This window comes from Xyrauchen texanus, chromosome 27 (genome assembly GCF_025860055.1).
Source record: "Xyrauchen texanus isolate HMW12.3.18 chromosome 27, RBS_HiC_50CHRs, whole genome shotgun sequence".
Taxonomy (NCBI): domain Eukaryota; kingdom Metazoa; phylum Chordata; class Actinopteri; order Cypriniformes; family Catostomidae; genus Xyrauchen; species Xyrauchen texanus.
In genome coordinates, this window is record NC_068302.1 from 5426149 (window position 1) to 5451942 (window position 25794).

Genomic DNA, 25794 nt, shown 5'->3' on the forward strand with positions numbered 1-25794 from the left:
AAATATACTCTGTCATTATTGTTTTTTGTTTTTAATTAGGAAAATTGTACAAAAGTTCTAATACATTTAATCATCTAATTTCTCTTTTTTTACTCCTGGGTGGACAGAGAACAGAAAAGGTAAGACATTTGCTACTAATAGCAGTACTATTGATAGTTGTAGTCATAAAATGAAAGTTGTAAAGTGTAATTGACCAAAACACAGCATTAGAAATGTTGTTGTCATTTACTAACTCTCATGTCTTTCCAAACCTTTATGAATTTCTTTACTCCATGGAACAGAAAATAAGAAATTTGAGGAGGAGGAATTTTGATGAATGTCCTGGCCACTCTTTCCATGCAATGCTTGGAGCTTAAAGTGTTAAATATGATCAGGCCATTTTCATGAGAGTCACCCTGGCATGTTCGTGAGAGAAGTAGCGGTATCCGATTCATGATTTAATCATTATTTCGAGTCTCTTTGCAATAAATTGCTTGGTCTGATATATTAGTCCCAAAACTGATCTGTGTCTCTAATTCCACTCAATGATCTGGTCGCAGGCATTTAACAGCTCACTTGAGGAAAGATTATCAGTTAATAATGGTAATTTAGGCCAGTTTCTAACATAAAGCTATTGAATGACTTTAGAAGTCTTGGAATATAGCACTCAAGTTGCATGGACCACTTTTATGATACTTTTGAGGCTTCTGCATCCTTTTTGAAGCCTTTTGTGTTCCATTGAATAAAAAGAAAGTCACACGGGTTTGGAATGACCTGAGGATGAATAAAAAATTACAGAATGTTGGATGAACCACTGCTTAAATATATACAACAAAGAATACTCATGTCAACCTGCTGCTGCTGTTTTGATGATACGTACTGTTAGATAGTTACTAAACACAATTCATTGTGACTATTCATGATTTCTGACTGAAAGGTTTATGAAACACATTTTTCTCACACTTGCAGAAAAGAGGAGGAGCAGCGGCAAATGGAGAAGGCGAATGAGCAGAAGTCAGAACTTGAGCGACTACGAACGCTAGGCTATGATGAAACCAAGCTGGCACCGTGGCAACGGCAGATCATTTTAAAGAAAGGCGATATAGTGAAACAGTAGAGTTCACACTCCCAGTCATTCTCATCCACATCTGTGCAACTTTCTGCTGACGTACAAATGTACGACACTGCACATTCACAATCTGCAAGACCCCTTTAGATGGGTCACCAGACAGCGTTCTGGTTGCTTGACCATCATCATCATCATTACCAATTCTTCAAAGCTCTGATGATACATAGTACAGTTAAATAAATAAAAAAATATTTGATTGTGGTTGAGTCATATTCCTTTGATTAGTTAGCATCCTAATAACAGTAAGTTTGTAAATTATTTTGCAGAAAATATTTTTAGTACTCCTCACCAAATCCTTTGGCTTTACAGTAGTATTTTTATATCTAGATAGATAATTTATGTCAATGAATTAACATTTACTATGCTTTTTCTTAGTACCTCATGTGGACCCCACTGCACACACACGTGAAAGTAACGTTCTTTTTCTACAGCTATTTTTATTGAGACAAAAACATAGAAATCATAAGTCTCTTAAAAATAATAATAATCATAATGATATACGTCATAATGAGCTACAATGCTGGGCTGCAATTCCCTATATGATCCAGAAGGTGGCATCAGAATTCCTTCTCATAATTACCCAGAGTAAGTCTTCACAGATAAACCTATCCACTGCCAGATATTTTTCTCTGTCATAATAGGATAACAGAAGCCAATGTCTTAAATAGTCAACTAAATATTAAATATTGCATCTGATGTTCTAATCATAATTGCTCAATTATCTTCTTTATGATATCATTGTATTCAACCATGCTGTAATCCCAAAAAGGAAGCTATTCACAGATATTTTGGGATATAAAAAACATAATTATTTGTCATAACTTTTTCTTTCTCTGCTTGGCTGTCATAGACTGTGTGCTATTGTTCATATATTTAGAGTAACTAGACCTCAGAAAAGTGCCGATATGGATCTGTATGTATGTGCGTGTATGAGAGACAGAGTATATACATGTAATTCGTCTGTCTTGTGTCATTCACTGTGCAATGGGTAGAATTGATGTATTTTCGAGTGTTTATTTTCTTTATAACTGTAAATAATAATAATTATAGTAACATAAGTATAAGAGATATGCATGGTCCTTCTTGGGTTTGGAAACATTCAGATGCCATAATGATATTGAAAAACACAGATGTGAATGTCATTGCCAATATAAGATTTTCTATTCATAATGATTCAATATAATTGTATGGATTAACCCTTACTATAATAATATATGATGGTCACTTATATGTTTTCCTGGTTTCAGCCGGGCTTGTAGGGGCATTCTTGTAATTTTCCCATTGGCAAAATAATTTAATAAATGTTTAAATAATATATTGTGTGTATGGAATACTTCTTATACACTACACAAATAACTTCCAATTCATTAAGCAAATTAAGAATCAGAATCAGAATGAGCTTTATTGCCAAGTGTTGGCAATGGGTTTTTTTTTTTGGTGATAGGAGATACAAGTGCAAACAGAACATTACAGTGAGACAGAATATAAAATAAGGTAAGAGTATAAATAGGCATAGACAAATAGAGTGTGGGGGGATTTCTCCTGAAGTCCACTATCATCTCCAATGTTTGGAGTGTGTTCAGCTCACGGTTGTTGTGACCGCACCAGACAGTCAGCTGATCAACCTCCCATCTGTATGCAGTCTCATCACCGTTGCGGATGAGGCTGATGACTGTGATGTTGTCTGCAAACTTCAGGAGCTTGACAGTGCGGTATTTTGCAGTGCAGTCATTCATGTGTAGGGAGAAGTGTAGTGGTGAAAGAATGCATCCCTGAGGAGCACCAGTGCAATAGAGAGGGTCCCGGATGTGAGTTTCACCAGTCTCACTAGCTGCTGCCTATCTGTCAGAAAGCTGGTGATCCATCGACAGATTGGGGTGGGCACGGAAAGCGGGAACAATTTGGTTGAGAGAAGATCAGGCATGAAGGTTTTGAAGGCTGAACTAAAGTCCACAAATAAAATCCTTGCGTAAGTCCCAGGTCTGTTGAGGTGTTGCATGATATAATGCAGTCTCATATTGAGAGGATCATCCACAGACCTGTTTGCCCTGTAAGCAAACTGAAGGGAGTCCAGCAGGGGTCCAGTGATGTCCTTCAGGTAGGCCATAACCAGTCTCTCAAACGACTTCATGACCACAGATGTGAGAACGACAGACTGTAGTAATTAAGTCCTGTGATTTTTTTTTTGGGGGGTCGGAATAATGGTGGAGTGTTTGAAGCAGCAGGGAACTTCACACTGCTCCAGTGATCCATTGAAGATCTGTGTGAAGATGGGGCCAGTTGGTCAGTGCAGACTTTCAGACAAGCAGGTAAAACACTGTCTGGGCCTGAAGCTTTCCTAGACTTTTGTTTCTGAAAGACCCAGCACACATCCTCCTCACAGATCATAAGTGCAGATTGAGTAGCAGGATGGGGGAGGAGTGGGGTTCCAGGAGGTGTAGAGAGCAAGGGAGAGGTGTCTTGTCAAGTCATTTTTATTTGTATAGCGCCTTTCACAACACACATCATTTCAACAGCTTTACAGGAAATCATGCATCAACAGAAAATGAAACCATAATATCTATAAAGTCATCATTGTGTAGTTTGATTAAATTAAATTATGAAATGTATATTAAAATAAATAATTAAATAAAAATTGTATTTAGAAAACCAGTGAGCAAGCCAAAGGCGACTGTGGCAAGGAACACAAAACTCCATAAGATGTTGGTTAATGGAGAAAAATAACATTGGAGAAACCAGGCTCACTGTGGGGGCCAGTTCCCCTCTGGCTAACAGCATGAATATAATGCCAATATTAGCTATTTATGTGCAGTGCAAGTCATGGTTTAAAATGATTAAACTAAGTAAGTGTTAAGGCCCAGTATTTAAACAAAGATTTTGTAAGAACTGTAAAGATTAATTACAAATGCCTTTGAAGTTCATCCCAGATATATTCAGTGTATTCCATTTTAAGAGTGTAGTCCATCATTAGACAAAGGTGATGCAGGCCAAGATCAGTGAGGTGCTTTGCAGTTCAACCAGCCAATAATTTCAAACCAGCCAGTCTGGTGATGCTTTCCTGGCCTTTCCACACAGATGCAGGATCATTGGCTGAAATCTTTTTTTCAGCTTTTCAGAGTAGCTTCTATTAGCCACTCTGATTTCCTTAGTCAGTGTGTTTCTGCCCTGGTTGTACAATATATTACCCCGACTTCTGTAAGCATCCTCATTGGCATGACGAAGCTGTCTTTTGTTCCTGTAAACCATAGTTTATCCTTATTTAATTATAAAAAAAAATGTCCTGGTAGGGGTGCATATATCCTCACAGAAACTGATATATTATGTCACAGTATCTGTGAGCTCATCCAGGTTTGTGCCTGCAGCCTCATAAACACTCCAATCAGTGCAGTAAAAGCAGGCTTGTAGTTCCAGCTCTGCTTCAATAATCCAACTCTTTACAGCCCTTACTACAGGCTTAGCTGATTTTAGTTTCTGCTTGTAGGTTGGGAGAAGATGAACCAGACAGTGATCAGAGAATCCTAAAGCTGCACGTGGGACAGAGCTATATGCATCCTTCACAGTGGTGTAGCAGTGATCCAGTATATTTCTGTCTCTGGTGGGGCATGTGATGTGTTGTTTCTATTTTGGCAGTTCACAGGTGAGGTTTGCTTTATTAAAATCTCCAAGAATATTAATAAGTGAGTCTGTGTTGCTCCGTGTCTGTGATGTGATCAGCCAGCTATTGCAGTGCTGCGTTCACGCACTCATGTGGAGGAATATAAACACTCACCTGAATAAACGAGGAAAACTCCCACAGCGAGTAGAAAGACTTACAGTTGATGAGGAGTGCATCTAAATTAGGACAGCACATCTTCTTCAACACTGTTGCATCTGTAACCAACTTTCATTGATGTAAAAGCATGTTCCACCACCTCTCATTTTCCCAGATGATTCTGCAACGTGAATATTTAATATTTATTTAAGCCAAAAAAATGTATTCTACCAGATGTGAATGACTTTTTTTCTTCTGCTAAAAACACACACAAAAAAAAATATTTTAGAAAAATTTCTCAGCTCTGTAGGTCCCATACAAGTGAATGGTGTCCAGAACTTTGAAGGTTCAAAAAGCATATAAAAGCAGCATAAACGTAATCCATACGACTCCAGATGTTAACTCCATGTCCTCAGAAAAGATATGATAGATGTGGGTGTCGTGGAATATCGCGATGAATCTCTCTAAGTTGTAAGAAAACTCTCGGAGTCTTGAGTTCCAGATGCCAAAATTGTAGTTTATTGAACACCAACAAACATGAGACCGGCCAGCTGTCCGTTCTGACTCATTTTTCTAAGTTCTCAGTTATATACCTTTTTGTTATCTTGTTACCCACTGTCTCTGACGCATGAGGTCACTGCCTTGTCTCTTTCCCACCAATATGTTCTACGTCCTTTGTTAATTAAATATTGGTGGGAGATCCCTGTCTATCTATTAAAAAGAAAAAGAAACATATATCTTTGGTAGCCTCTCATAACTTGACCTCATGTTACAGTTCATGGACAGAGTACATCAACTCCTAGAAACATCTGCGTAAACAGCCATGTCTCCATCAAATACTTTTTATCTTTTTCCTGCATTTTCAGCACATTCTCTCAATGGGCAGCCTTGTTTGTTCATACACATTGTTATTTGAAAGAAAACACCAGCTGCAAAATTATAATACATTTAGCTTATTAAAACAAGACACCATTCATATAACTGATTAAAAGAATCTTTGAAAAGATACATACCAGCACACCAAGGATTCTCATCAGTGTACTATTGATTAACAGAAACACTTTTTGTTTTTGAAGAAATACACTTGTTTTTCAAGGTTATATACCATTCTTTGTGTTCTCTGCAGTATCAACACTTTTAGTAACCTCATATGCTCTCTCCTGGCTCACTCAAAGGCCTGGAAACTCATATAAGTATTTTGATATATAAAAACATACTAAAATATTGAATGATATATAAAAACATACTAGAATATTAAAATATACTATATGGGTGACAAACAAATAAATATTTAAGACTTTTTTTTTTTTACTATAAATCCCTACTTTCTAATTATTTTATTGTTTATGGAGATTTGCACTCTTTGTGCATGTGTGGGCTTTGAGGAGAATTGGTAGTAAAAAATTACAGAAATATTTATCTATTTCTCACCAACACCTATCATATTGCTTCTGAAGATATGGATTTAACCACTGGAGTCATATGAGTTATGTTAATGCTACTTTTATAGGCTTGTTGGACCTTTAAAGTTCTGGACACCATTCACTTGAATTTCTAAAAGATGACTTTTACCTGTAAGGCGGGACTTCCTTTCTACATCCGCCATATTGGGCGTTCCAAGTTCTACCCTTTATTTAAATACAAGTGGTCTGTCTTGGGTAATAACAGTCTTTGGCAACAATCACTTATAATCGTACAATTTCTCCCTTTCATTTTAATACAAGTTCTCCCTCTCGTGCTAAATAGTTTCTGATATACATTTCTTTCTTGCACTCTCTGGTACACTCTTCAATGAGTTGTATTATCTTATCAAATTTAACAATATTTAAAAATATAATAATAATACTTGGATGTTTTGTTCCAAGAAATAAATTACACATCATACCTCAAAGCTCAAACGAAAATGTCGACGCCGCCATGTTTTAAAAAATGTACATTGCTAACAAGTTGATAAGGACTTCAACTACCACAAACATGTGTGTGCGTACCAGGGAAAACGGTCCTTTTCTAGCAACTTGTTTTATTTGCACAAGCAGAGGTATCTTAAGCTATCCAGGCTCACCGAGTGCTTAGTTGATGTGGAGTAGCCTACTTGGTTAAATCTTTAAAATTGCTCATGAATAAGAAATGTTCTTCTTTTTTAAGATATTGTGATAAAATTTTGTATGAGGACAAATATTAAGTTTTTTTTTAATGTTTTATTCATTTATTTATTTTTCTTCTATTGTTATTGCCTTTTTGTATATGCAATTATAACTATACAATTGTTAACTTTTTTGCCTTCACAATAATTAAAAAAAAAAAACTTGTTTGCAGCATGGCGGCTTCAACGGGATCCCATTTATTTAGGAACTGCCACTTTGTTAAAACAAATTTGGAATGATGTCTCTCAGTTTGTTTGTATGAAAACTAATTATACAATCTCCCTTGAAGAAAACAACGTATTACTTCATTTTCACCTCAGTAACAAGGATGTCAACCTTTCTTTTATAACAAATGTCTTATTTATTGAAGATACTTTACACACGATGGAATGGTTGGAAAATAAAATAAATCATAAAAAACCCATAGGAAAATCCCGACAGCTCTATAACAAAGACAATTAAACTTTATGGGCAGGCAATACAGAAGCAGCTCACGAATATTAATTAAGTTTCGTGACGTAGCCTACACCTAGTAGGTCAAACTGATTTGCTGACAGGGATGCGTTGGTAAGTACGTTTTATGTTTAATGTTTATTATAGTATTCTAAAATGTGAAATGTAAACTTTAGATTAGGATATTAGTATGATATCCTATCCATTCCGTTTGAACAAGCGTCAGAAAAGTTAAGCCAGATCAGCAACAGTAACTAATGGTCGGGGCTTAGCGAAGGTTAAATTTCGCCCTGCTGCATCATTTTACCAGCAGCAGATGGCGCCAAATTACTATAAAATGCGCGAGGTACGGTAAATCAGTAGAATAAAAGGAAAGTAAACGTTAATAAAACACTGGCATCTCTTTTGTCCTGCCACATATACAGTAATGAATGTCGTTGGCGTGTTAATAACTTGCAAGATGTGACATCTGTGAAATTTGTGAGAAAAAAATTATAACTGCAGTCGTCGATGGGCGTGGCTCGGCTCACCTGGAGTTACGTATTGCGCTTAGATGTGAATGTGAATGTACAAGGGTGGTGGAGGTGTAGGAATCTGCTCACATTTCATCAGTACAGTCAAATGTGACATCTGGACTCTTTCAAAAATCAAAGTGTGTGTGATATTATCTGGGTGAGTCACTTCAGAATTTATGTATGACCTTTAAACGTACTGAAAAACAACTTGTTTTGATAAGTAGTCGATCTGGGTGTGAAATGAAGGTGCAGTGAATTGTTTATCAAGGTTACTTGGATCAGTTACATGTTAAAATCTCCCTGCTGTGTCTATATGGTGTAAATCAAACTGTTTGTTTTTACAGAAAAACTTATTTGTCACGAAAACGTTTATATTGCCGGATTAATAGTTTAGCAGTGTCCTCTTGGACTCGTTCACATTTTATTTAGTATTGCAGGATTAACTTTCATATACAGTGTGCTATGAATAGTGACCGAAAGTTGTCGTAAGCTCAAGGTAGGCTACTTTTGTAATGTTATGAGGAAATTTTGTGTGTGTGCGTGCGTGCGTGCGTGCGTGCGTGCGTGCGTGTAAAAAGGCTGTTACACTGTTGTTTTGACACACCTACATTTTCCCATTTGTTTGGGATAATTATCTAAAGTATACATGACATGTGTGAGGTTTAAGTGTTTCACATTATTTAGTACACCTGTGTCTGTGAGCAAGGGGCATTCCACAAAAATCTCAGACAAGCTTCCTGGAAAATTAAACTGTGTAAGTAAACAAAGTGTCACGCTTGATGATGGATGGAGCTACATGCAGGAAAACTTAAAATATATCGTTTTATGCTTATAAATGATATTTTGTAGGACCATTCAAGTTTTTTGCATTGTGACATTATTTTCATGTCATTTCATGGACATGTTTTTGTGAGATTCAACTTAAAGCATAAACGCTGGATGGTAAGCAATAAATCGGTGAGGTAAGCAAGGGCGACATCATAATGTATTTTCCTTAGTGTTCATGGACTACTTTGTGTTATGAGGCAAAAATTCCAAGGCTTGTGAGTAGTTTTTATAGGCATAGTAAATGCGGCAAACACTTGGTTCTAGTTATCACTGTAAACTGAAACTTTTCAGAATGCAAATCTTCCAATTAATCAGATTTTCTCCAGAAAACAAGAAGGTTTGTGGCAATGACAAAGCCTTACAGTATTAGTATATTATTAAGCACTCCAACATGCTGTCCCTTCACCCATCTCTGTTGTAACCTATAGGATATTGCAGCGGTTTGCTGGGAATCTCAGGCAGATATTCCTCAAGTGACAAACACCTTCAACCAGCCCAAGCACAAACCATGTCTCACAGAAGGTCTGATGGCTCCATGATTGACCAATCTCTCTTGCTTCCGGAGAGCCGTCTCTGCACCTTCCTTCAGCCGGACCAGCCATCGGGACGTTCAGCTTCGAACATCGACCTGTCCAGAGTGGACTCGCCTGAGGATGAGAAGAGAATTGTGGTTCTCAGCACCCAGAGTGAAGCAGCTCGTAAGCGGGGTACACAACAACTCATACCCAAGAACCTGGCGGTGACCAGCCGGCCGAAAAACCGATATCACACTACTGTGGTGACCCTGCCAGTCCCCCTGCAGCCCTCCTGGGAGGACTATGACAGTGATGGTGTGGATGGGTTTTCGCTGAGGAGGAACCGCAGGAATAAATCGTATCGCGCTGCCGTCACCAGTCTAGATATTGACGCATTGGCAAATGAAGTTACAGAAAATCTGATTTCAGTTAGTGAAGAGAAGGTGGTGAGCCCAAAACAAGCAAACAAATCCAGAAACAAGGCAAGTGTCGGCTCTAACATTACTGCTTTTAATATTAACGTTTTAACGCAAAATAAAAGTTTTGTGGCTTTTAGTACATGTCTGATAGCTTTAAGGCCATCTCCTAAATAAAATTAGCTTTTAAAAATGTACAGTCTTCTTTTCTGGTAAAGCAGACCAAATATAGTGATGACTCATCTTGTACTACACACAATGTTTGTCCAATTAAATGCTTTGTAGAATGAGAATGTCCCTCCTTGTAGCATCTTTGCTATTTTAAAGTGGCATTTTTTTTTTGGCATGGAGACAAACTATCAATAGAGAATTTCAGGGGATACCTAATTGCATCCATACTTATCACAAAAGTCTCAACACTCAACAAAACAGCCTACAGAGATAAAGTACAAATTCAATCCATTTCTCTGTCACTCTTTATATTTGTTGTTGTTATTTTTTTCCCACAGAGAACATTGGGCAGAATAAGGAACAGGAAGCATGCAGGATCATTTAAAGATGGTTTGTTACTTAATCTTTTTATTTATCTGGCATGTCCTAATATAAATTCTAACTGCTTATAAAGATGCAGAATATCAAATGCTTCACTGCAAGAGTCCTAATAACATCAAGCTATTTTAACATTACATTTTTCAATAGATTTGAAATAAGTTATGTTATGTATGTCAGAAATTTTCAAGAGGGGGGATTGCATATGTTAGAATCTGAGACTGATTGACTGATTAAGCGACCGGTATTTAATGATTTTGAGATTATCCGCAATGGTTGATAACTCTTCCTACATTAACAGAAGTGTTTGGGGCCGTTCACACATAATGCTAGATGAAGCACAACAAATGTGGCTGCAACTAGGTGTAGGTGTCTTTAAGAATTTGTTTTGTACTTGACACGTTATCTTAAAAACACTGCACTCATAAAAATGCAGCGAGACATGCTGTACAGTCAAATGGGTCTTGAACAGCCCCTTAATATTGGTTTTATCAATTAAAGGTATAGTTCATCAAGAAATGATAATTCTCTCATTATTTTCTCACCCTCATGCCATCCCAGATATTTATGACTTTCTTCTGCAGAACACAAACAAACATATTTAGAAGAATATCTCTGCTCTTTAGGTCCATAAAATGCAAGTGAATGGTTACAAGACCTTTCAAGCTCCAGAAACATGTAAAGGTAGAATTAAAGTAATCCAAATGACTCCAGTGGTTAAATCTATGTCTTCAGAAGAGATCTGATAAGTGTGGATGAGAAACAGATCAATATTTTATCTTTTTATTTTTAACTATACACATTCTGAAACTGAAAGTGGAGATTTATAGTAAAAAAAAAAAAAAGGAATGAAATATTGGTCTGTTTCTCACCCAAAGCATTGTTTCAGTATACATATATTAAACCACTTGAGTTGTATTGATTACTTTTATGCTGCCTATATGTGATTCTTGGAGCTTTAAAGGTCTGGTCACCATTCACTTGCATTGTATGGACCTACAGAGCTGAAATATTATTTAAAAAATCTTAATTTGTTTTCTGTAGAACAAAGAAAGTCATAAACATATGGGATGGCATGAGGATGAGTAAATGAGAGAATTTTCATTTTTTGGTAAATTGTCACTTTAATCGATATCGATAGTTGCTTTTTGGCACTATCGTTATCTTCATTAAAATCTATGCAGATAGTTGCCGATTGTTTTTTATTTTTTTTTGTAATTGTTTTTTGTGGCTGGTGCTGGAGGATTCTACATTTAGAACGGCTTGGTTCTGCAGGTTAACAGCGGGCTCTAGAGGTGAAATAAGCACAATCTCGTGGAAATTTGCTGTATCTAAATCTTTATTCACTGACAATGTTCATCTATATTTTTATCCTCACTTCAATGCATATTTTGTTATTTCTATTAGATAATAAAGTGTTCTAAATTGAAGCGAGGGCATGCAAAAAGAAAAATGCGACTATATGGAAACGTACCCCCCCATGTCTCTAAATTCATATTTTGTGAATAATTATGAACCTTATTCCTCATTAAACCTCATAGGTTGAAATAAATATAATATACAAAACCATTCATCTGGTGAATATTAGGATACCTGAATTTGGTTAATATTGAAATATAATTTATTGTAAAGAAGCCAAGTCTCCGTCATTTCAATATAAGAGTCTCTTTTGTGTTTTGGGCTTGTTTGTGGTTAAAAGTCCCACATTATGCACCACATCTTTTTTTTCTGGTTGTTATTGAGATTTTGGTTGAACTGTAAATGGCATCTTGGCTGGTTGCCTCTATGTCTGTACCTCTCATGGTAACGGAAGAATGAATTTTAAAAACTGTTGGGCGGATAATCGGTTATCTGCCTTTTCCACCACCTTGGTTATCGGTATCTGCAAAATCCGTTATCTGTTGACCTCTACTTTCAGTAAATTGTAAATATTGTGTAAAATAAGTGTTAATTTTGTTTTATACTGTATATATTGTAATTTTATTGGCCTTCAGCTACTGTTTTCTCTATAAATATCAGTATTGGTTGTTAAAAAACCTTTATCATTCGACCAATATCGGAGATCTAATGAAATATTTTGTCTCTATACCTGCATTTGAGTAATTTCATGATAGAGACCCAGTGTTTTGCTCATTGTCTTGTATCGTACATCTTCTCCATCCAGAGCCACAGTTCTACCAGGAAATCAAGGAGCGAGGTCTGAACTCCAGTAACCTGAGCACAGAGGAGGACGAGTTCACACCGACTGAAACGCCAGAGATAGACCAGGGCATTGTGGTGAAGAACTACAGGGCAGCATACATGACGTGGAGTCAACTTCCACAGGTGAGCTGCTGTTGAACCCTAACTCACTCAAGGCTCAGTTGAAAGTGTTTTAAAGAGATAACAGCTTGTGTTTTTTCAGATGTCATGACTTTTGTCCTGTAAACATATTCAAACTTGAAACTCCTTTACATTTAAATTCCAGCAAGCATGTGTATTAGGGTTGGGCGATGTCCCCTAAATTGGCAGTTGACGATGTTGACAGTAAAACATCGCGATGGACAATGATATCGTCGGTGGGGGGGGGGGTATATAATTTCATATAATTTTCAAAAATTATATGACAAATTATAATTTCGTTATTTTACTAACCCAACTAATGACTCGTTGGCGCTTTATCAGTAGGTTGCACTACACGTGAAGCATTTTTTTTTTTAGCTTTCACTTAAGAAGAGTTGTGCACTTTTTATTTTAATATATCTCTTTACATAAATACTATTTTCCACTTAAAAACTATAATTTTGTTATTTTACTATCCCAACTGACTCATCCGCGCTTTCCAATAGGTTGCACGTAAGGGGGAAAAATATTTCTTCCACTTAAGAAGAGTTGTGCACTTTTAAGCACTTTTTATTTTAATATATCTCTTTACATAGATATTTTTTTCTACTGAAAAACTAAAATTTCGTTATTTTACTAGCCCAACTAATTAGTAGCCTACTCATCCGGGCTTTTTAATATATTAGCCTAAGAAAAAAAGTCGTCTTTGGGCAGCCTTCTTGCGAAGAGAGCAGCCACAGCCACGCTCACTGATGAGCAAAAGGTCGAGGCAGAAATGACCATGTACCTGCAGGAAATGGCCATTGATGGGGAAGAGGACCCGCTGACTTGGTGGAAAACGAACGACAAAATGTTTCCGTTCATTGCAAGATTAGCACGGAAATATCTGTGCATATGTGCTACCAGTACTCCATCAGAGCGGGACTTCAGCACAGCGGGTAGTGTAGTTACTCCAATCCGCGGCTTATTAAAACCAGATAAAGTGAATATGTTGGTATTTCTGGCCAGAAACATCGAAATTTAAACATGGTCTATGGTGAAAGATAGTAGACTTCTTTACACATTTTTCGCCATCCGTTGCGGAGCTATTCGATTTTGCATATTATTTTTTAAACGTTCATTTTTGTAGTTCATATGACCACTTTACAATATTTCAATAACATAATTTATTTTGTAGCCTGTGCTGAAGTTAATTGTGCTGCTAATTATAAGTGAAATGTTAATGCCGAGTTTCGGTCTGAGTGTTGTTCCGTTTTCTTGTTCTTTATTTGTTGTTCTTCTATGTTTTAATAAATGTGTGTTATTCATATTCAACTTGTTTCTTTCATTTGATTTGACATTATGGATTATGGCCAAAGAAATTTTCTTTAAAAGTATTAACCAGACAAAAGTTATTTGACGTTCGCTGGTCTTGGTTTATCCTTCAGTGTATACAAGAGCTATGTGACAATGAGCAAGATTTTCTGAGACACTACAACTACTAATAATTAATTAATAAAGGCTATTTTCTTGTAGCCTACAACATAAAATATTTTAATCTAAATGTACAGTGTAAGACATGTAAAAAAAAAGACAAGAAGCTAACAATGTCAAGATCAATATTTGTGTAGCCTGCCTGACATGTTATTTTCACAGACTACACGTCACGTCTCTGGCATATACTACAGTATTTAAAATAGCATATATGCATTAGTTATATTCTCAATTTAATTTACAGAGCAATCCCTGCAAAGTTTTTAGGTTAACTATAGAAGAGACTAGGATTAGTGAGTCACACTAGCAAGACTCGCAAAAGGGGGCGTGGCATCACAATGGTGGCTCTACATCGTGATGTTGGTCAGCCATCACGATGGACTATGATATCGTCCATCGGCACAACCCTAATGTGTATTGCTTTATTGTGTTTGCTACTTTATGCAATCGGTACATTGTACTATTTAAATTAAAGAAATTAAATGCATATTTGTAATGGAATGCTTGTCCTGGTTACTAGTTCTTAAGTATCTCTTTGACTGTCATAATATATTTACTTCTTTACTCAGGTGAAGGAAATGGGTATTTTGGACATCATCTCCCCTGAAGAACGCAAAAGACAAGAAGTGAGTCTATTCATTGGTTTATTTGTAATAGTGGTATATTTGAGTAACATCACTAACCAAAAATGTTTTCTATTCATGACCACATTACATCTACAATATATACATGTTAGTTTTTTTTATAGTTTATGAATCCTAAATACTCAGAATTGAAAAATAAAAAATAAACTTTATCATCATTCAGGGAAAAACTCTACCGGTACTCACCTTTCAGCTAAATTCACCTTTTCTGAAGCTAATTTGCCCAAATTGTTTGGTGAAATGTTCTACATATTCCAGACTAAAATCACTTGAAAGGGTTACTTTAAGCATAAACATGTAATGGGTTAGTTCACTCAAAAATGAAAATGCTCTAATGATTTACTTACCTTTAAACCATCCCATATGTGTATCCCATCCTTCTTCAGTAGAACAAAAGTGAAGAATTTATTAGCACATTTCAGCTCTTTTTGTCCATACACTGCAAGTGGAAGTGTGCCATGAGACTGCTGGCTGTTTGATGGTTCAAAGGTCATATTTAGGCAGCATAAAAGTAATCCACATGACTCCAGTCGATCAATTAATGTCTTCAGAAGCAAACTGATAGGTTGGTGTAAGAAACAATAGATCATTTTTAACCTTAAATTGTTGCTTCTGTCCAGCACTGTATTGTTGTTTGAACTGACCTAACTTTCATGTGACGTTGTTCAAATCATGCACTTCCAACCTCTCACTTGAACGCTCCATTGCGCATACGTCACTGACGACTGCTGGCAGGAAGCAATTTTTTAAAAGTTAATAAAGTTGTAATTATGATAAATTTTTTATACACACCTATTGATTTGCTTCTGAAGACATTAATTGATTGACAGGAATCATGTGGATTACTTTTTTGCTGCTTAAATATGACCTTTGAACCGTCAAACAGCCAGCAGCATGATAGCACATGTACACTTCATTGTATGGCCAAAAAGAGGTGAGATGTGCTTATAAAAATATTCACTTTGGTTTTGCTGAAGATGTACACATGTGGGATGGCTTAAAGGTAAGTAAACCTGAAGTAAGAAAATTAGAGGATTTTCCCTTTAAATACATCATACAAATCAAGAGAAGTTATCTGGAATACCTGATTTATGACTTTCTCACCTTTTTCATTGCTCATGAGTTTGCATTGCTGAAAATTATAGCTATATATTATAGAAATTACACCGATAAAAATATTGTGCTCACAAGTGATATTTACCTTTTTCGTTTTCTTTAAACATCACTTTACTTGTATTTCATCATAAGCATGCTCTACACTGACACTTCTTTTGACATGGTTAACAAGTACATTGACTTCACTCTATAAATAATGAAATCATTTCTGTTTATTTCATTAGTTTTAAATTATATATATATATTTTTAATCATCTGTATTTTTACTCTGGATTTTCATAGTTTAATATTGAAAGTCTGGGTCTGAGACAAGGCTAAACAGTAAAATCGATATATAAAAGGGATTTGAAAGGAAACAAAAATAAATGATGAAGGCCTGGTAAAAAGTTTTTATGTTAGTTTTAATGTGATCTTCCTAAAACAAAAAGAAGAAAAAGAAAGTTGAAATCTGTTTGTTTTATTAAAAATCAATCCCTAGGACATGAAAGTGCTCGAAGTTGAAATACCCATATATACAGTACTGTGCATAAGCTCAGGTACATAATGTTCACAAATACATCTTAAGTCTTAAAGATGGTTATTTATATCTTCTGCTTTAGTGTGTCAATAGCAGTGGTGGGCCGTGCATTAAAAGTCTAGGCCTTCAATGTGATTCATGACTTTAAGAAAACACAGTTTCACAATGAATAAGACACCCTATGCCTTTGTTCATCATACATTATGTCACAGCTAACTAATAATACCAATTGACATTTTAAAACCACGTCCACGCACGAAAAACAGAACTTGAAACAAAACTTAATGCTCAAGGAAGCATAATTTTAACTGCAGCATGAAATGAATCTACCAAGGAGGTCTATAATACCTGGAAAAATATTTCCATTTAAATGTTGCTTACAAAAAATTTTGTTTCATCAGGGTACACGGTTATGCTGCGTTCCATTCAAGTTGGATGTGGGATATTCCTACTTGATATCTCCGAACATAAATATATTAATTCCCTGATATTCAGAACCGCAATGCTCCCGTTAGTTTAGCAGGCTTTACTGTTGAATAAATTAAGCAACCACACTGTCATGCAGAACATCTCATGTTTTTAAATCCATAAGGATCTCTTTCTCAATGGCAATACCAGCAGTGATGACAGCCGAATCGTCTGCAAGATCTCACGCTCTTTGCTTTCAAATTGCGTACGTCACTTAAAGCGTGATTGCATCACTCAAGGCCAGCTAGAAGGCCTTGACCGAGACATATCTAAAGATCACACCCACCAAGAACAAATAAATAAATCTGATTGGCTGATGAAATTGACAATCTGACTTTGGTTGCCCGTTCATTTGCACTGTTGAGGGATTCTGTGGAAATTCTGAAGGCCTGACTGGGTGGAGCTCAAACTCACACGCTGCTTTGGCTAACAAGCTTGGCTTTGGGCATGTGATTTGTGAAACAGTTGTCATGCTTCGCTTGTAAGCATCAATTAATCATTTCTGACTGGATAAACTTTAAGTTTTTCTCTATTTGTTTGTAGATTTATTAAGAGTTGAAAGCGATTAAAAATACATTGAGATGTTTGAATACAATCAAAAAGTGATTGAGAATGAAAGGATGAAAAATATTTATTTATTTGGCATGTTAGGCTAGCAGAGAAGGCTTTGCTGGCCCTGAGAATTCACCACTGGTCAATAGGAAAGATACATTTTAGATTCCCAAACATTCCTTTTGCAAATAGAAAAGATAAGAATAGAAGAACAGGTAGCCCTGCAACAGATGTCATGGCCCCAAAAGAGCCACACTACTGAACATGGAGTCAGTCTGGTATACATAAAGAGACAGACGCAATTGAAACAGCATAAATAGATAGAAGAACTGTGGTCTCTGAGAAGCTTGGAACATCCTATCTGCCAACAACCAAGAAAAATTCTTTCCAGGTGTACCTAGATGTATTGGTGCTGTTTTGAAGGCAAAGGTGGGGACATCAAATATTGATTTTGCTTTTTTTATGTTTACTGGAATTTGCATAATGGTAACTGGTCAATAAAACTATTTATCAAACATCCTCACTATGCAACTGTGGCAGGGCGGAGGGCGGGACCGGGTGCGGAGGATCACGACCCGGCCCCGCCCTCCGCCCTGCCACATTCCTCCCTCATTCTCTCAGGCTGGGGACCCCCGGCCTGATGTACATCCAAGGGGAGGGAAACAGAAATAATTAAAATGGGGGGTACTTCCTGTAACAGTGTAGTACCCCCCAAAACACTGTACAATTTAAAAGAGGGTAAAGGCCAGTGAGAGAGAGGAGAGAGAGAGATGAAAAAAAAAAAAACTCTTACTCGCGAGTTCTCCGATACGCCGCAGCTTGTTCCTCGGCCACTCCTCCACCCTCTATCGGACGACAGCTGCACCTCTCCGGGCGGATCCGAGGCAGTCCTCCGGCCCCTGGCGGACGGAACACCCCGCCGCGTTCTCGGGGAACAGAGGGGGTCTCCCCCGCCCCTGGCAGCGGTTCTCTCGCTCCAGGCGGTCACCAGTGAGCCCCTCCCCGCTTGCGGTCGGCGGTCTTAAACCCTGCCGCTTTTCAGCGGCTGGTAGGCGACTCCTGCGCCCCTGGCAGCGGCCGTGACCGCTCCAGGCGGTCAGCTAGGAGCCCCTTCTCCCCTTGCGGTCGGCGGCCATCGTCCTCATTCAGGTGGCTGGGCTCCTCGTCCCCTGGCAGATAGCCGTGGCTGCTCCGTTGGGATGGACGGTAGTGGCGAGAACTCTACTACGGTGTATCCCTTCTCCTTCCCGGGCTTCAGCACCAGTGTAAAGGTATTCAATGGAAAGGAGGTGAGAACCGGCTTTTCAACATAAATAGTAGTTTTAATGATAAACTCAAAAGACCACATAAACACAAACATGACGGACATGTCCGTAAACGATCTCTCTCTCCCGCACGATACTCTGCAGTTGACCTTTAAACCTCAGAGGCTTGATTAGCCTAATACGGGACCGGGTGCGTAGGATCATGACCCGGCCCCGCCCTCCGCCCTGCCACAGCAACATTTTCCCCAAGTGCCTATAACATTTTCACAGTACTGTATAGTGGCCCCAAAAAGTATTTGAATGCTTAAGTCACACTTAAATGCATTAAATAACAGTATCAACTGAAGTGGCATTTATTGAAAAAATCAATATGACATGCAAAACATTTCACAAAAAGAAGTTTGTTAGGTTAGGAATAATACAACCATAGATTATATTGTTCAAAATTAAGAAAGAATTTGGACACTTTCTGGTTGAAAAATGCCCATAGTTAATGTGTGTGGTTACTCTGCTAGGACGCCTTGAGAGAAACTGACATCATACATCCACTGAAGAGCACTGTGACACCAGTAATTGCTAGAAAATATTGAAGAATGAAGTGTTAAGAAAAGTAATGGCATTGTTTGTTTGCAGAATGTTGTAATAATGCAATGACATTCAGATATTAAGTGTTACTTGAGTGTCCAAATAGTTTTCGGGGCTGCTACACCATGTCAGACTGACAGTAGGAAGTTATGTTCTGTCATTTGTATAATCGTCAGAGGGCTGTAACTTGTACAAGTGCAGTCACACAGCTGTGTAAACACTAAAGTCCACCTTGTGCACTCTCCACACAGACACACCCAGACATCTGACTCCTACCTGCTCATTAGTTCCACCTGATATAAATGCGGATGTATTGTGGTTTTTATTTAAAATCCATTCATTCAAAAAGCTTTTTAGTCATGTTTGTGCCTGCAACTGTAACAACCTGATTTACTTGATGAACTGTCTTTTCAGGATAGATAAATTGAAACACATGTACATACTGCATGTTATATTACATTATACCACGGGTCTGTTGAATGATTGGTTCATGGACGTTCTAAGGTGTGTAATATATCAAGGAAACGTAATGAAGCTATGAAGTAGATCCAAGTCTTGACCGCATAACAGTTCCATATCACTTCGCCAAACTATTTCAGTTATTTCAAAGAGCAATAGAGCCGCACAAATCTTGCCAATTTTGAAACTGTCACTACTGACCAGAGCTGTATCAATAAAGGTAATCCCAGAAGCAATCTCTCTCATTTTCTGAGTTTCTCTCTTCGATCCCACAAATGCGAATTCTCACCCACATGCATAAACGCAATAACTTGTTACTCCAGTAAGTCCTCGAGAGCGCTAGCATCCGTTGCTAGTTCTAACATAACGTTTTAAAACAAGACTGTGTACAGGTGAAACTTGAAAAATTAGAATATCGTGCAAAAGTTCATTAATTTCAGTAATTCAACTTAAAAGGTGAAACTAATATATTATATAGACTCATTACAAGCAAAGTAAGATATTTCAAGCCTTTATTTGATATAATTTTGATGATTATGGCTTACAGCTTATGAAAACCCCAAATTCAGAATCTCAGAAAATTAGAATATTGTGAAAAGGTTCAGTATTGTAGGCTCAAAGTGTCACACTCTAATCAGCTAAACACCTGCAAAGGGTTCCTGAGCCTTTAAATGGTCTCTCAGTCTGGTTCAGTTGAATTCACAATCATGGGGAAGACTGCTGACCTGACAGTTGTGCAGAAAACCATCATTGACACCCTCCACAAGGAGGGAAAGCCTCAAAAGGTAATTGCAAAAGAAGTTGGATGTTCTCAAAGTGCTGTATCAAAGCACATTAATAGAAAGTTAAGTGGAAGGGAAAAGTGTGGAAGAAAAAGGTGCTCAAGCAGCAGGGATGACCGTGGCCTGGAGAGGATTGTCAGGAAAAGGCCATTCAAATGTGTGGGGGAGCTTCACAAGAAGTGGACTGAGGCTGGAGTTACTGCATCAAGAGCCACCACACACAGACGGGTCCTGGACATGGGCTTCAAATGTCAAACGTCTTACCTGGGCTAAAGAAAAAAAGAACTGTTGCTCAGTGGTCCAAAGTCCTCTTTTCTGATGAGAGCAAATTTTGCATCTCATTTGGAAACCAAGGTCTCAGAGTCTGGAGGAAGAATGGAGAGGCACACAATCCAAGATGCTTGAAGTCCAGTGTGAAGTTTCCACAGTCTGTGTTGGTTTGGGGAGCCATGTCATTGGCTGGTGTTGGTCCACTGTGCTTTATTAAGTCCAGAGTCAACTCAGCCGTCTACCGGGACATTTTAGAGCACTTCATGCTTCCTTCAGCAGACAAGCTTTATGGAGATGCCGACTTCATTTTCCAACAGGACTTGGCACCTGCCCACACTGCCAAAAGTACCAAAACCTGGTTCAATGACCATGGTATTACTGTGCTTGATTGGCCAGCAAACTCGCCTGACCTGAACCCCATAGAGAATCTATGGGAAAAAGATGAGACACATGAGACCAAACAATGCAGAAGAGCTGAAGGCCGCTATTGAAGCATCTTGGTCTTCCATAACACCTCAGCAGTGCCACAGGCTGATAGCATCCATGCCACGCCGCATTGAGGCAGTAATTAATGCAAAAGGGGCCCAAACCAAGTACTGAGTACATATGCATGATTATACTTTTCAGAGGGCCGACATTTCTGTATTTAAAATCCTTTTTTTTTATTGATTTCATGTAATATTCTAATTTTCTGAGATTCTGAATTTGGGGTTTTCATAAGATGTAAGCCATAATCATAAAAATTATATCAAATAAAGGCTTGAAATATCTTACTTTGCTTGTAATGAGTCTATATAATATATTAGTTTCACCTTTTAAGTTGAATTACTGAAATTAATGAACTTTTGCACGATATTCTAATTTTTCGAGTTTCACCTATATATGTGGCGGAAGAAAGTTGTTCCACTTACAAGAGCGTTTTAGGGATGAAAATCTTAAAATACCTTGAGATAAAACCCTGAACGATGTCTTAAGGTGTGGTATAAACAGAATAATTGACTCCAGCCAGTTGAATTGTTTAAAAATAATGCACAGCCGAAGTGCCCAAGGGGCCGTCGTCAATTATTCCTTACTTTTGTGATATTATATTATGCACTTAATATTAATATTTGTACAACTATTATAATAATATCTTACTATGATATACTTATACTTACTAAGTATTTAGTACATTTGATTATGTTTTTTGGGATTTTATGTCTGTAGTATTAAAACAAAATTTAAGTTTAAGGAGTCCACCCTCAAGTCTCAATTATTTTCTGATCTCTAGATATGGCTTAGGTCCCTCACTCACTGTAAGTCTATGGATGTTTTCAACCCGTTTTATTGTACGCCATGCTGAAATGTACAGTCTGTTTTATTAGCAATGTAATGACACACCTCTTCTCAACAAGCCACATGATAGTATAATTCATGGTAAGAGGTACTGTACATGCAGAAGTTTCATACTTTGGATTAGTAATCTTAACAAATCACATGATAGTATAATTCATGGTAAGAGTTGGTGGTGGTGGCATAGTGGCTAAAGCACAGGGCTGTTAATCAGAAGGTCACAGGTTCTAACCCCACATCCACCACCATGTGTCCTTGAGCAAGGCACTTAACTCCAGGTTGCTCTGGGGGGATTGTCCCTGTAATAAGTGCACTGTAAGTTGCTTTGGATAAAAGCATCTGCCAAATGCATAAATTTCAAATGTCAATGTCAAATCCCTAGTCTAAGTAAATTCATTGTTATGCACATAAACTGCAATTAAGCACATTCTACAAAACGTTACTGGTCTTGCATTTGGTTATTCAGAGTGTATTGGTTTGTGGTTCCATTTAAAGCTCTAGTAGAGAGATTAATTTAATAAAACTATAATATAATAGTTTATTTTAGTTGCTTTCAGGTTTACAGATCACCTCTACATAGAATTTAATTTGAAAGCCCAAAAACCCCATCTTATTATTCGCGTACCAATATTTTGCAGATTTTAATGGCCTAAAAATGCACAGTTGGCAAGACTTTTTTTTTTTTTAAGGAAATAGTTTGAGTGCAGGTCTTTATCTGTGTTAAATGTATTTATGTTTACAACTGCTTCATCACTGCCCTACAAATCAACTCTGTATTTGTGCAGGCCATCTTTGAAATCATCACGTCAGAATATTCTTATCAGCACAGTCTGAGCATCCTGGTGCGTCATTTTAAAGACAGTGTGGCTTTGAGGAAGACCATGAATGCAACTGAACACCATCACCTCTTCTCCAACATATCTGTCATCCTGGATGTCAGCAAACGGTACTAAACTAACATCTACTGAAGTTCTTAAATTCTAATGTTGATAATGATTTGATGGCTAATGGGTGACTGATCTGGGTTTTTCAATTGGCTTTACTCATGCTGATATCACAGTTAACGGGCGATGCTGATAATCTCAAAATGATCAAAGATTAGTCTTTGAATACGCATAATGTGCATGCGCCTGGATTTATTTGCACCAATTAGTGGGTCCACAAGGGGGCAACACTCATATTTCAGCCATTGCTGTCACGAAGAAATGCTAGAAGATGTATTCACCACTAAACAACAGGAGATGAAGGTAAAAAACAACAACAGTTAATGTGCAAGTCAAGAGCGCATGTGTGAGGAGGTCTGGAGGTGCCTATATTCCTTCAGACTCGAGTTATACAAATTTAAAGACATCTGCTGAAGAGAAATAGTCCCGGAGTCTCATAGCCGGCGTAGTGTGTATGCGCGTGTGTAATACCTGCCTGTGTATGAGCGCAAAGTTCAAAGATGCTGAGTGTTTGCATCAAATTGGAAGTTTACCTAGTGCTTTATTAATTACATGCAACGCATGTCCCAGGCATAAAAAACACGGAAAATAATTTACTGTATGGAAAATGGAGACTTCACTTGCAAGCGGTGAACCGGGCGTGAGAGAAATACAGAAATGCTGTATCTCTTTGCATCGTCCGAAAACACTCATCTGAATATTTCCATCATAACATTTTTTTAAACATTTGTTGTAATGTATCACGTTCCATGATTTATTGTGATTAATCACAGAAAACTGTGGTTTTAGGCATCTATAGCTTCATACTTTGTTTATAGAGTACAGAGCACATATGAAACACTATATCAGAATGCAAACACTAGTAATTTAATTACATCTTTTAAGACTCATTGTTAAGTCTTTCCTAAGGATACATCTGTACTATTCTGTGTCCTGCCTCAATACTCAGAACGAGTCTGTCTTCCTTTTGTGAGATGTCCTCACAAACACTGCCATCATTTTAAACACATGATTTCTGTCTTTAATTTCTGAGACTGCGTGTACATCTTAATAGTATCTCTACACAGAGAATAAAGAGTGCAGTGGTTTGGTAAGAAGCATGTATTATTTGTTTCTTCCCACTTTAGGATGGCATATTTTAATAATTATTTTATATGTACCAAAGCAAATGCATTTGTTTCAGAGAAACAGTGTAAATAAGACTTTGATTGACCATGTCTGTAATTACATGATTACAGTAATCATGTAATTACAGACATGGTCAATCAAAGTCTTATTTACAGTTCGACTGTATCTTTAATGGCAGATTTACTGGTTTAGCACCTTTCTGAGCCAGTTTGGGTAATTCCAAGAGTTGGATGCAGGATTGTGACCGTGAATGATAGGTTTCCAGCAGGCATGACTACAGTATCTGCAGCACTGGACATGTTCAAACATGCTGGTTGAACTGGTTGAGCAGCCTGCTGCTGCTGCCGCCACCTGGATTCATGTTTCTCAAAAAGGGGTCTTTTACACATTTACAATGAAACTTTAGACCGGTTTCGCAGAAACTGTGTATGCATGAATCTGCTGTATTTAAAAGCACTGAATTGGTTTGCACCAATATATGTTAAAGCAAACCTGTAGTGTCAAGTATGCAGTTTGGCTTTGTTTATGAAAAGCACACTGTAAATGAGCTGGATTGTGGGAGTGAGTGCGTTCATTCTGGGAGTTGCCGTCAGGCCTGGGAAGCAACACTGTTTGAAAAGGTCCTTATGGAGAAAAACTATCCCACATGTAGCTTGGGGTAAAACAAAATGTTGCATAGCCTTAATGATATTTGCCCAAAAAAGCAATACATTTGACACTTAATGTTAATGGCTTTACCAATAGCGTTTTTGAATGAAAGGAACTCAATGACAAAATATCAAATTAAAAGAACAGTTTGAAAAACACCTTATTTTCATCCTACCTCCGTGTAGAGCCTCCAAAGGCAGCATTTTCCAGTTTTCAGACACAGCCTCTCAATTAATATAAGCTCATAAAAGTTGAGCTTGCATAATAATATGCTTTTATTGTAAAATGCTGGACAGTGTCCTCAAACAACAACAACACAAACAGGATGGAGGGGGAGGTGGGGGTGTGGTGTGGGCAGCAGAGAGTCACATCACATGATGCTGTTGTGCCCCCTGCTGGTGTGGTACTTGTCAGATGCTTTATAATCAGGTTTAAACAAATCTTAAAAAACAACTTAAAAAATCAACAGTTTCTTTGAAAGTTCCAAACAGCAAAACATGAATGAGAAAATGTGGAAACAAAATATTTTTTATTTTACACATTTCTCAAAATGCAGCATGCTGTTTCCAGAATGTAATAAAACATTTTCTAAAATATTGGTAGAAATGTGATGTCGCCAGTTATGTACAATAAGTATGTCTGCTTTGTTATTGCCAAATCTTGAGCACTTAAACTAACAGGTCACGGTGATGTTCCTTCTGCTCTGCCTGCCAGTCGCACCACCATGTGTTAGTGGGTCAAATGTCCAATCAAGGAAATTATGAATCATGTAAATGCACCATGATTTATCTTGTGATGAATATATGTAGTAATTAAAATATATAGTTATATCAAAAAAATGTATTTAATCGTTATATCAATTTTTATAGTAGTAGTAATTTGTAGTTTAAAAAAATATATAAAAAGTAATCATTAAAAAATATTTTTAAAATACAATAATAAAAAAAAAATACACTGTGTGATCAATTATAAAGAGGTCACGGCATACTTTTTTATAATTGTATTATTTT

The 25794-nt window shown here is 37.3% G+C and overlaps 2 protein-coding genes and 1 long non-coding RNA gene across 3 annotated transcripts in view; 2 read left to right on the forward strand and 1 right to left on the reverse strand.

The window, feature by feature from the left end:
* The window catches only part of LOC127620526 (espin-like), a 169127-nt gene extending 166737 nt beyond the window's left edge, over positions 1–2390 (forward strand). Inside the window, 2 exon segments of the mRNA XM_052093657.1 lie at positions 99–119; positions 949–2390. Coding sequence (XP_051949617.1) covers positions 99–119; positions 949–1096 — 169 coding nt within the window. The 3' untranslated portion in view covers positions 1097–2390.
* A 911-nt stretch (positions 2391–3301) lies between these two features.
* LOC127620762 (uncharacterized) lies at positions 3302–25104 on the reverse strand. Its single transcript, XR_007967803.1, has 3 exons — positions 24960–25104; positions 9317–9446; positions 3302–5040 (listed from the first exon to the last, which is right to left on the reverse strand). It is a non-coding gene; the product is annotated as an uncharacterized LOC127620762 (long non-coding RNA).
* LOC127620760 (rho guanine nucleotide exchange factor 16-like) overlaps positions 6162–25794 on the forward strand; it is a 28293-nt gene continuing 8660 nt past the window's right edge. Inside the window, exons 1-6 of the mRNA XM_052093986.1 lie at positions 6162–8128; positions 9228–9796; positions 10240–10291; positions 12444–12604; positions 14644–14700; positions 22850–23010. Coding sequence (XP_051949946.1) covers positions 9308–9796; positions 10240–10291; positions 12444–12604; positions 14644–14700; positions 22850–23010 — 920 coding nt within the window. The 5' untranslated portion in view covers positions 6162–8128; positions 9228–9307. The remainder of the gene's footprint in view (positions 8129–9227; positions 9797–10239; positions 10292–12443; positions 12605–14643; positions 14701–22849; positions 23011–25794) is intronic.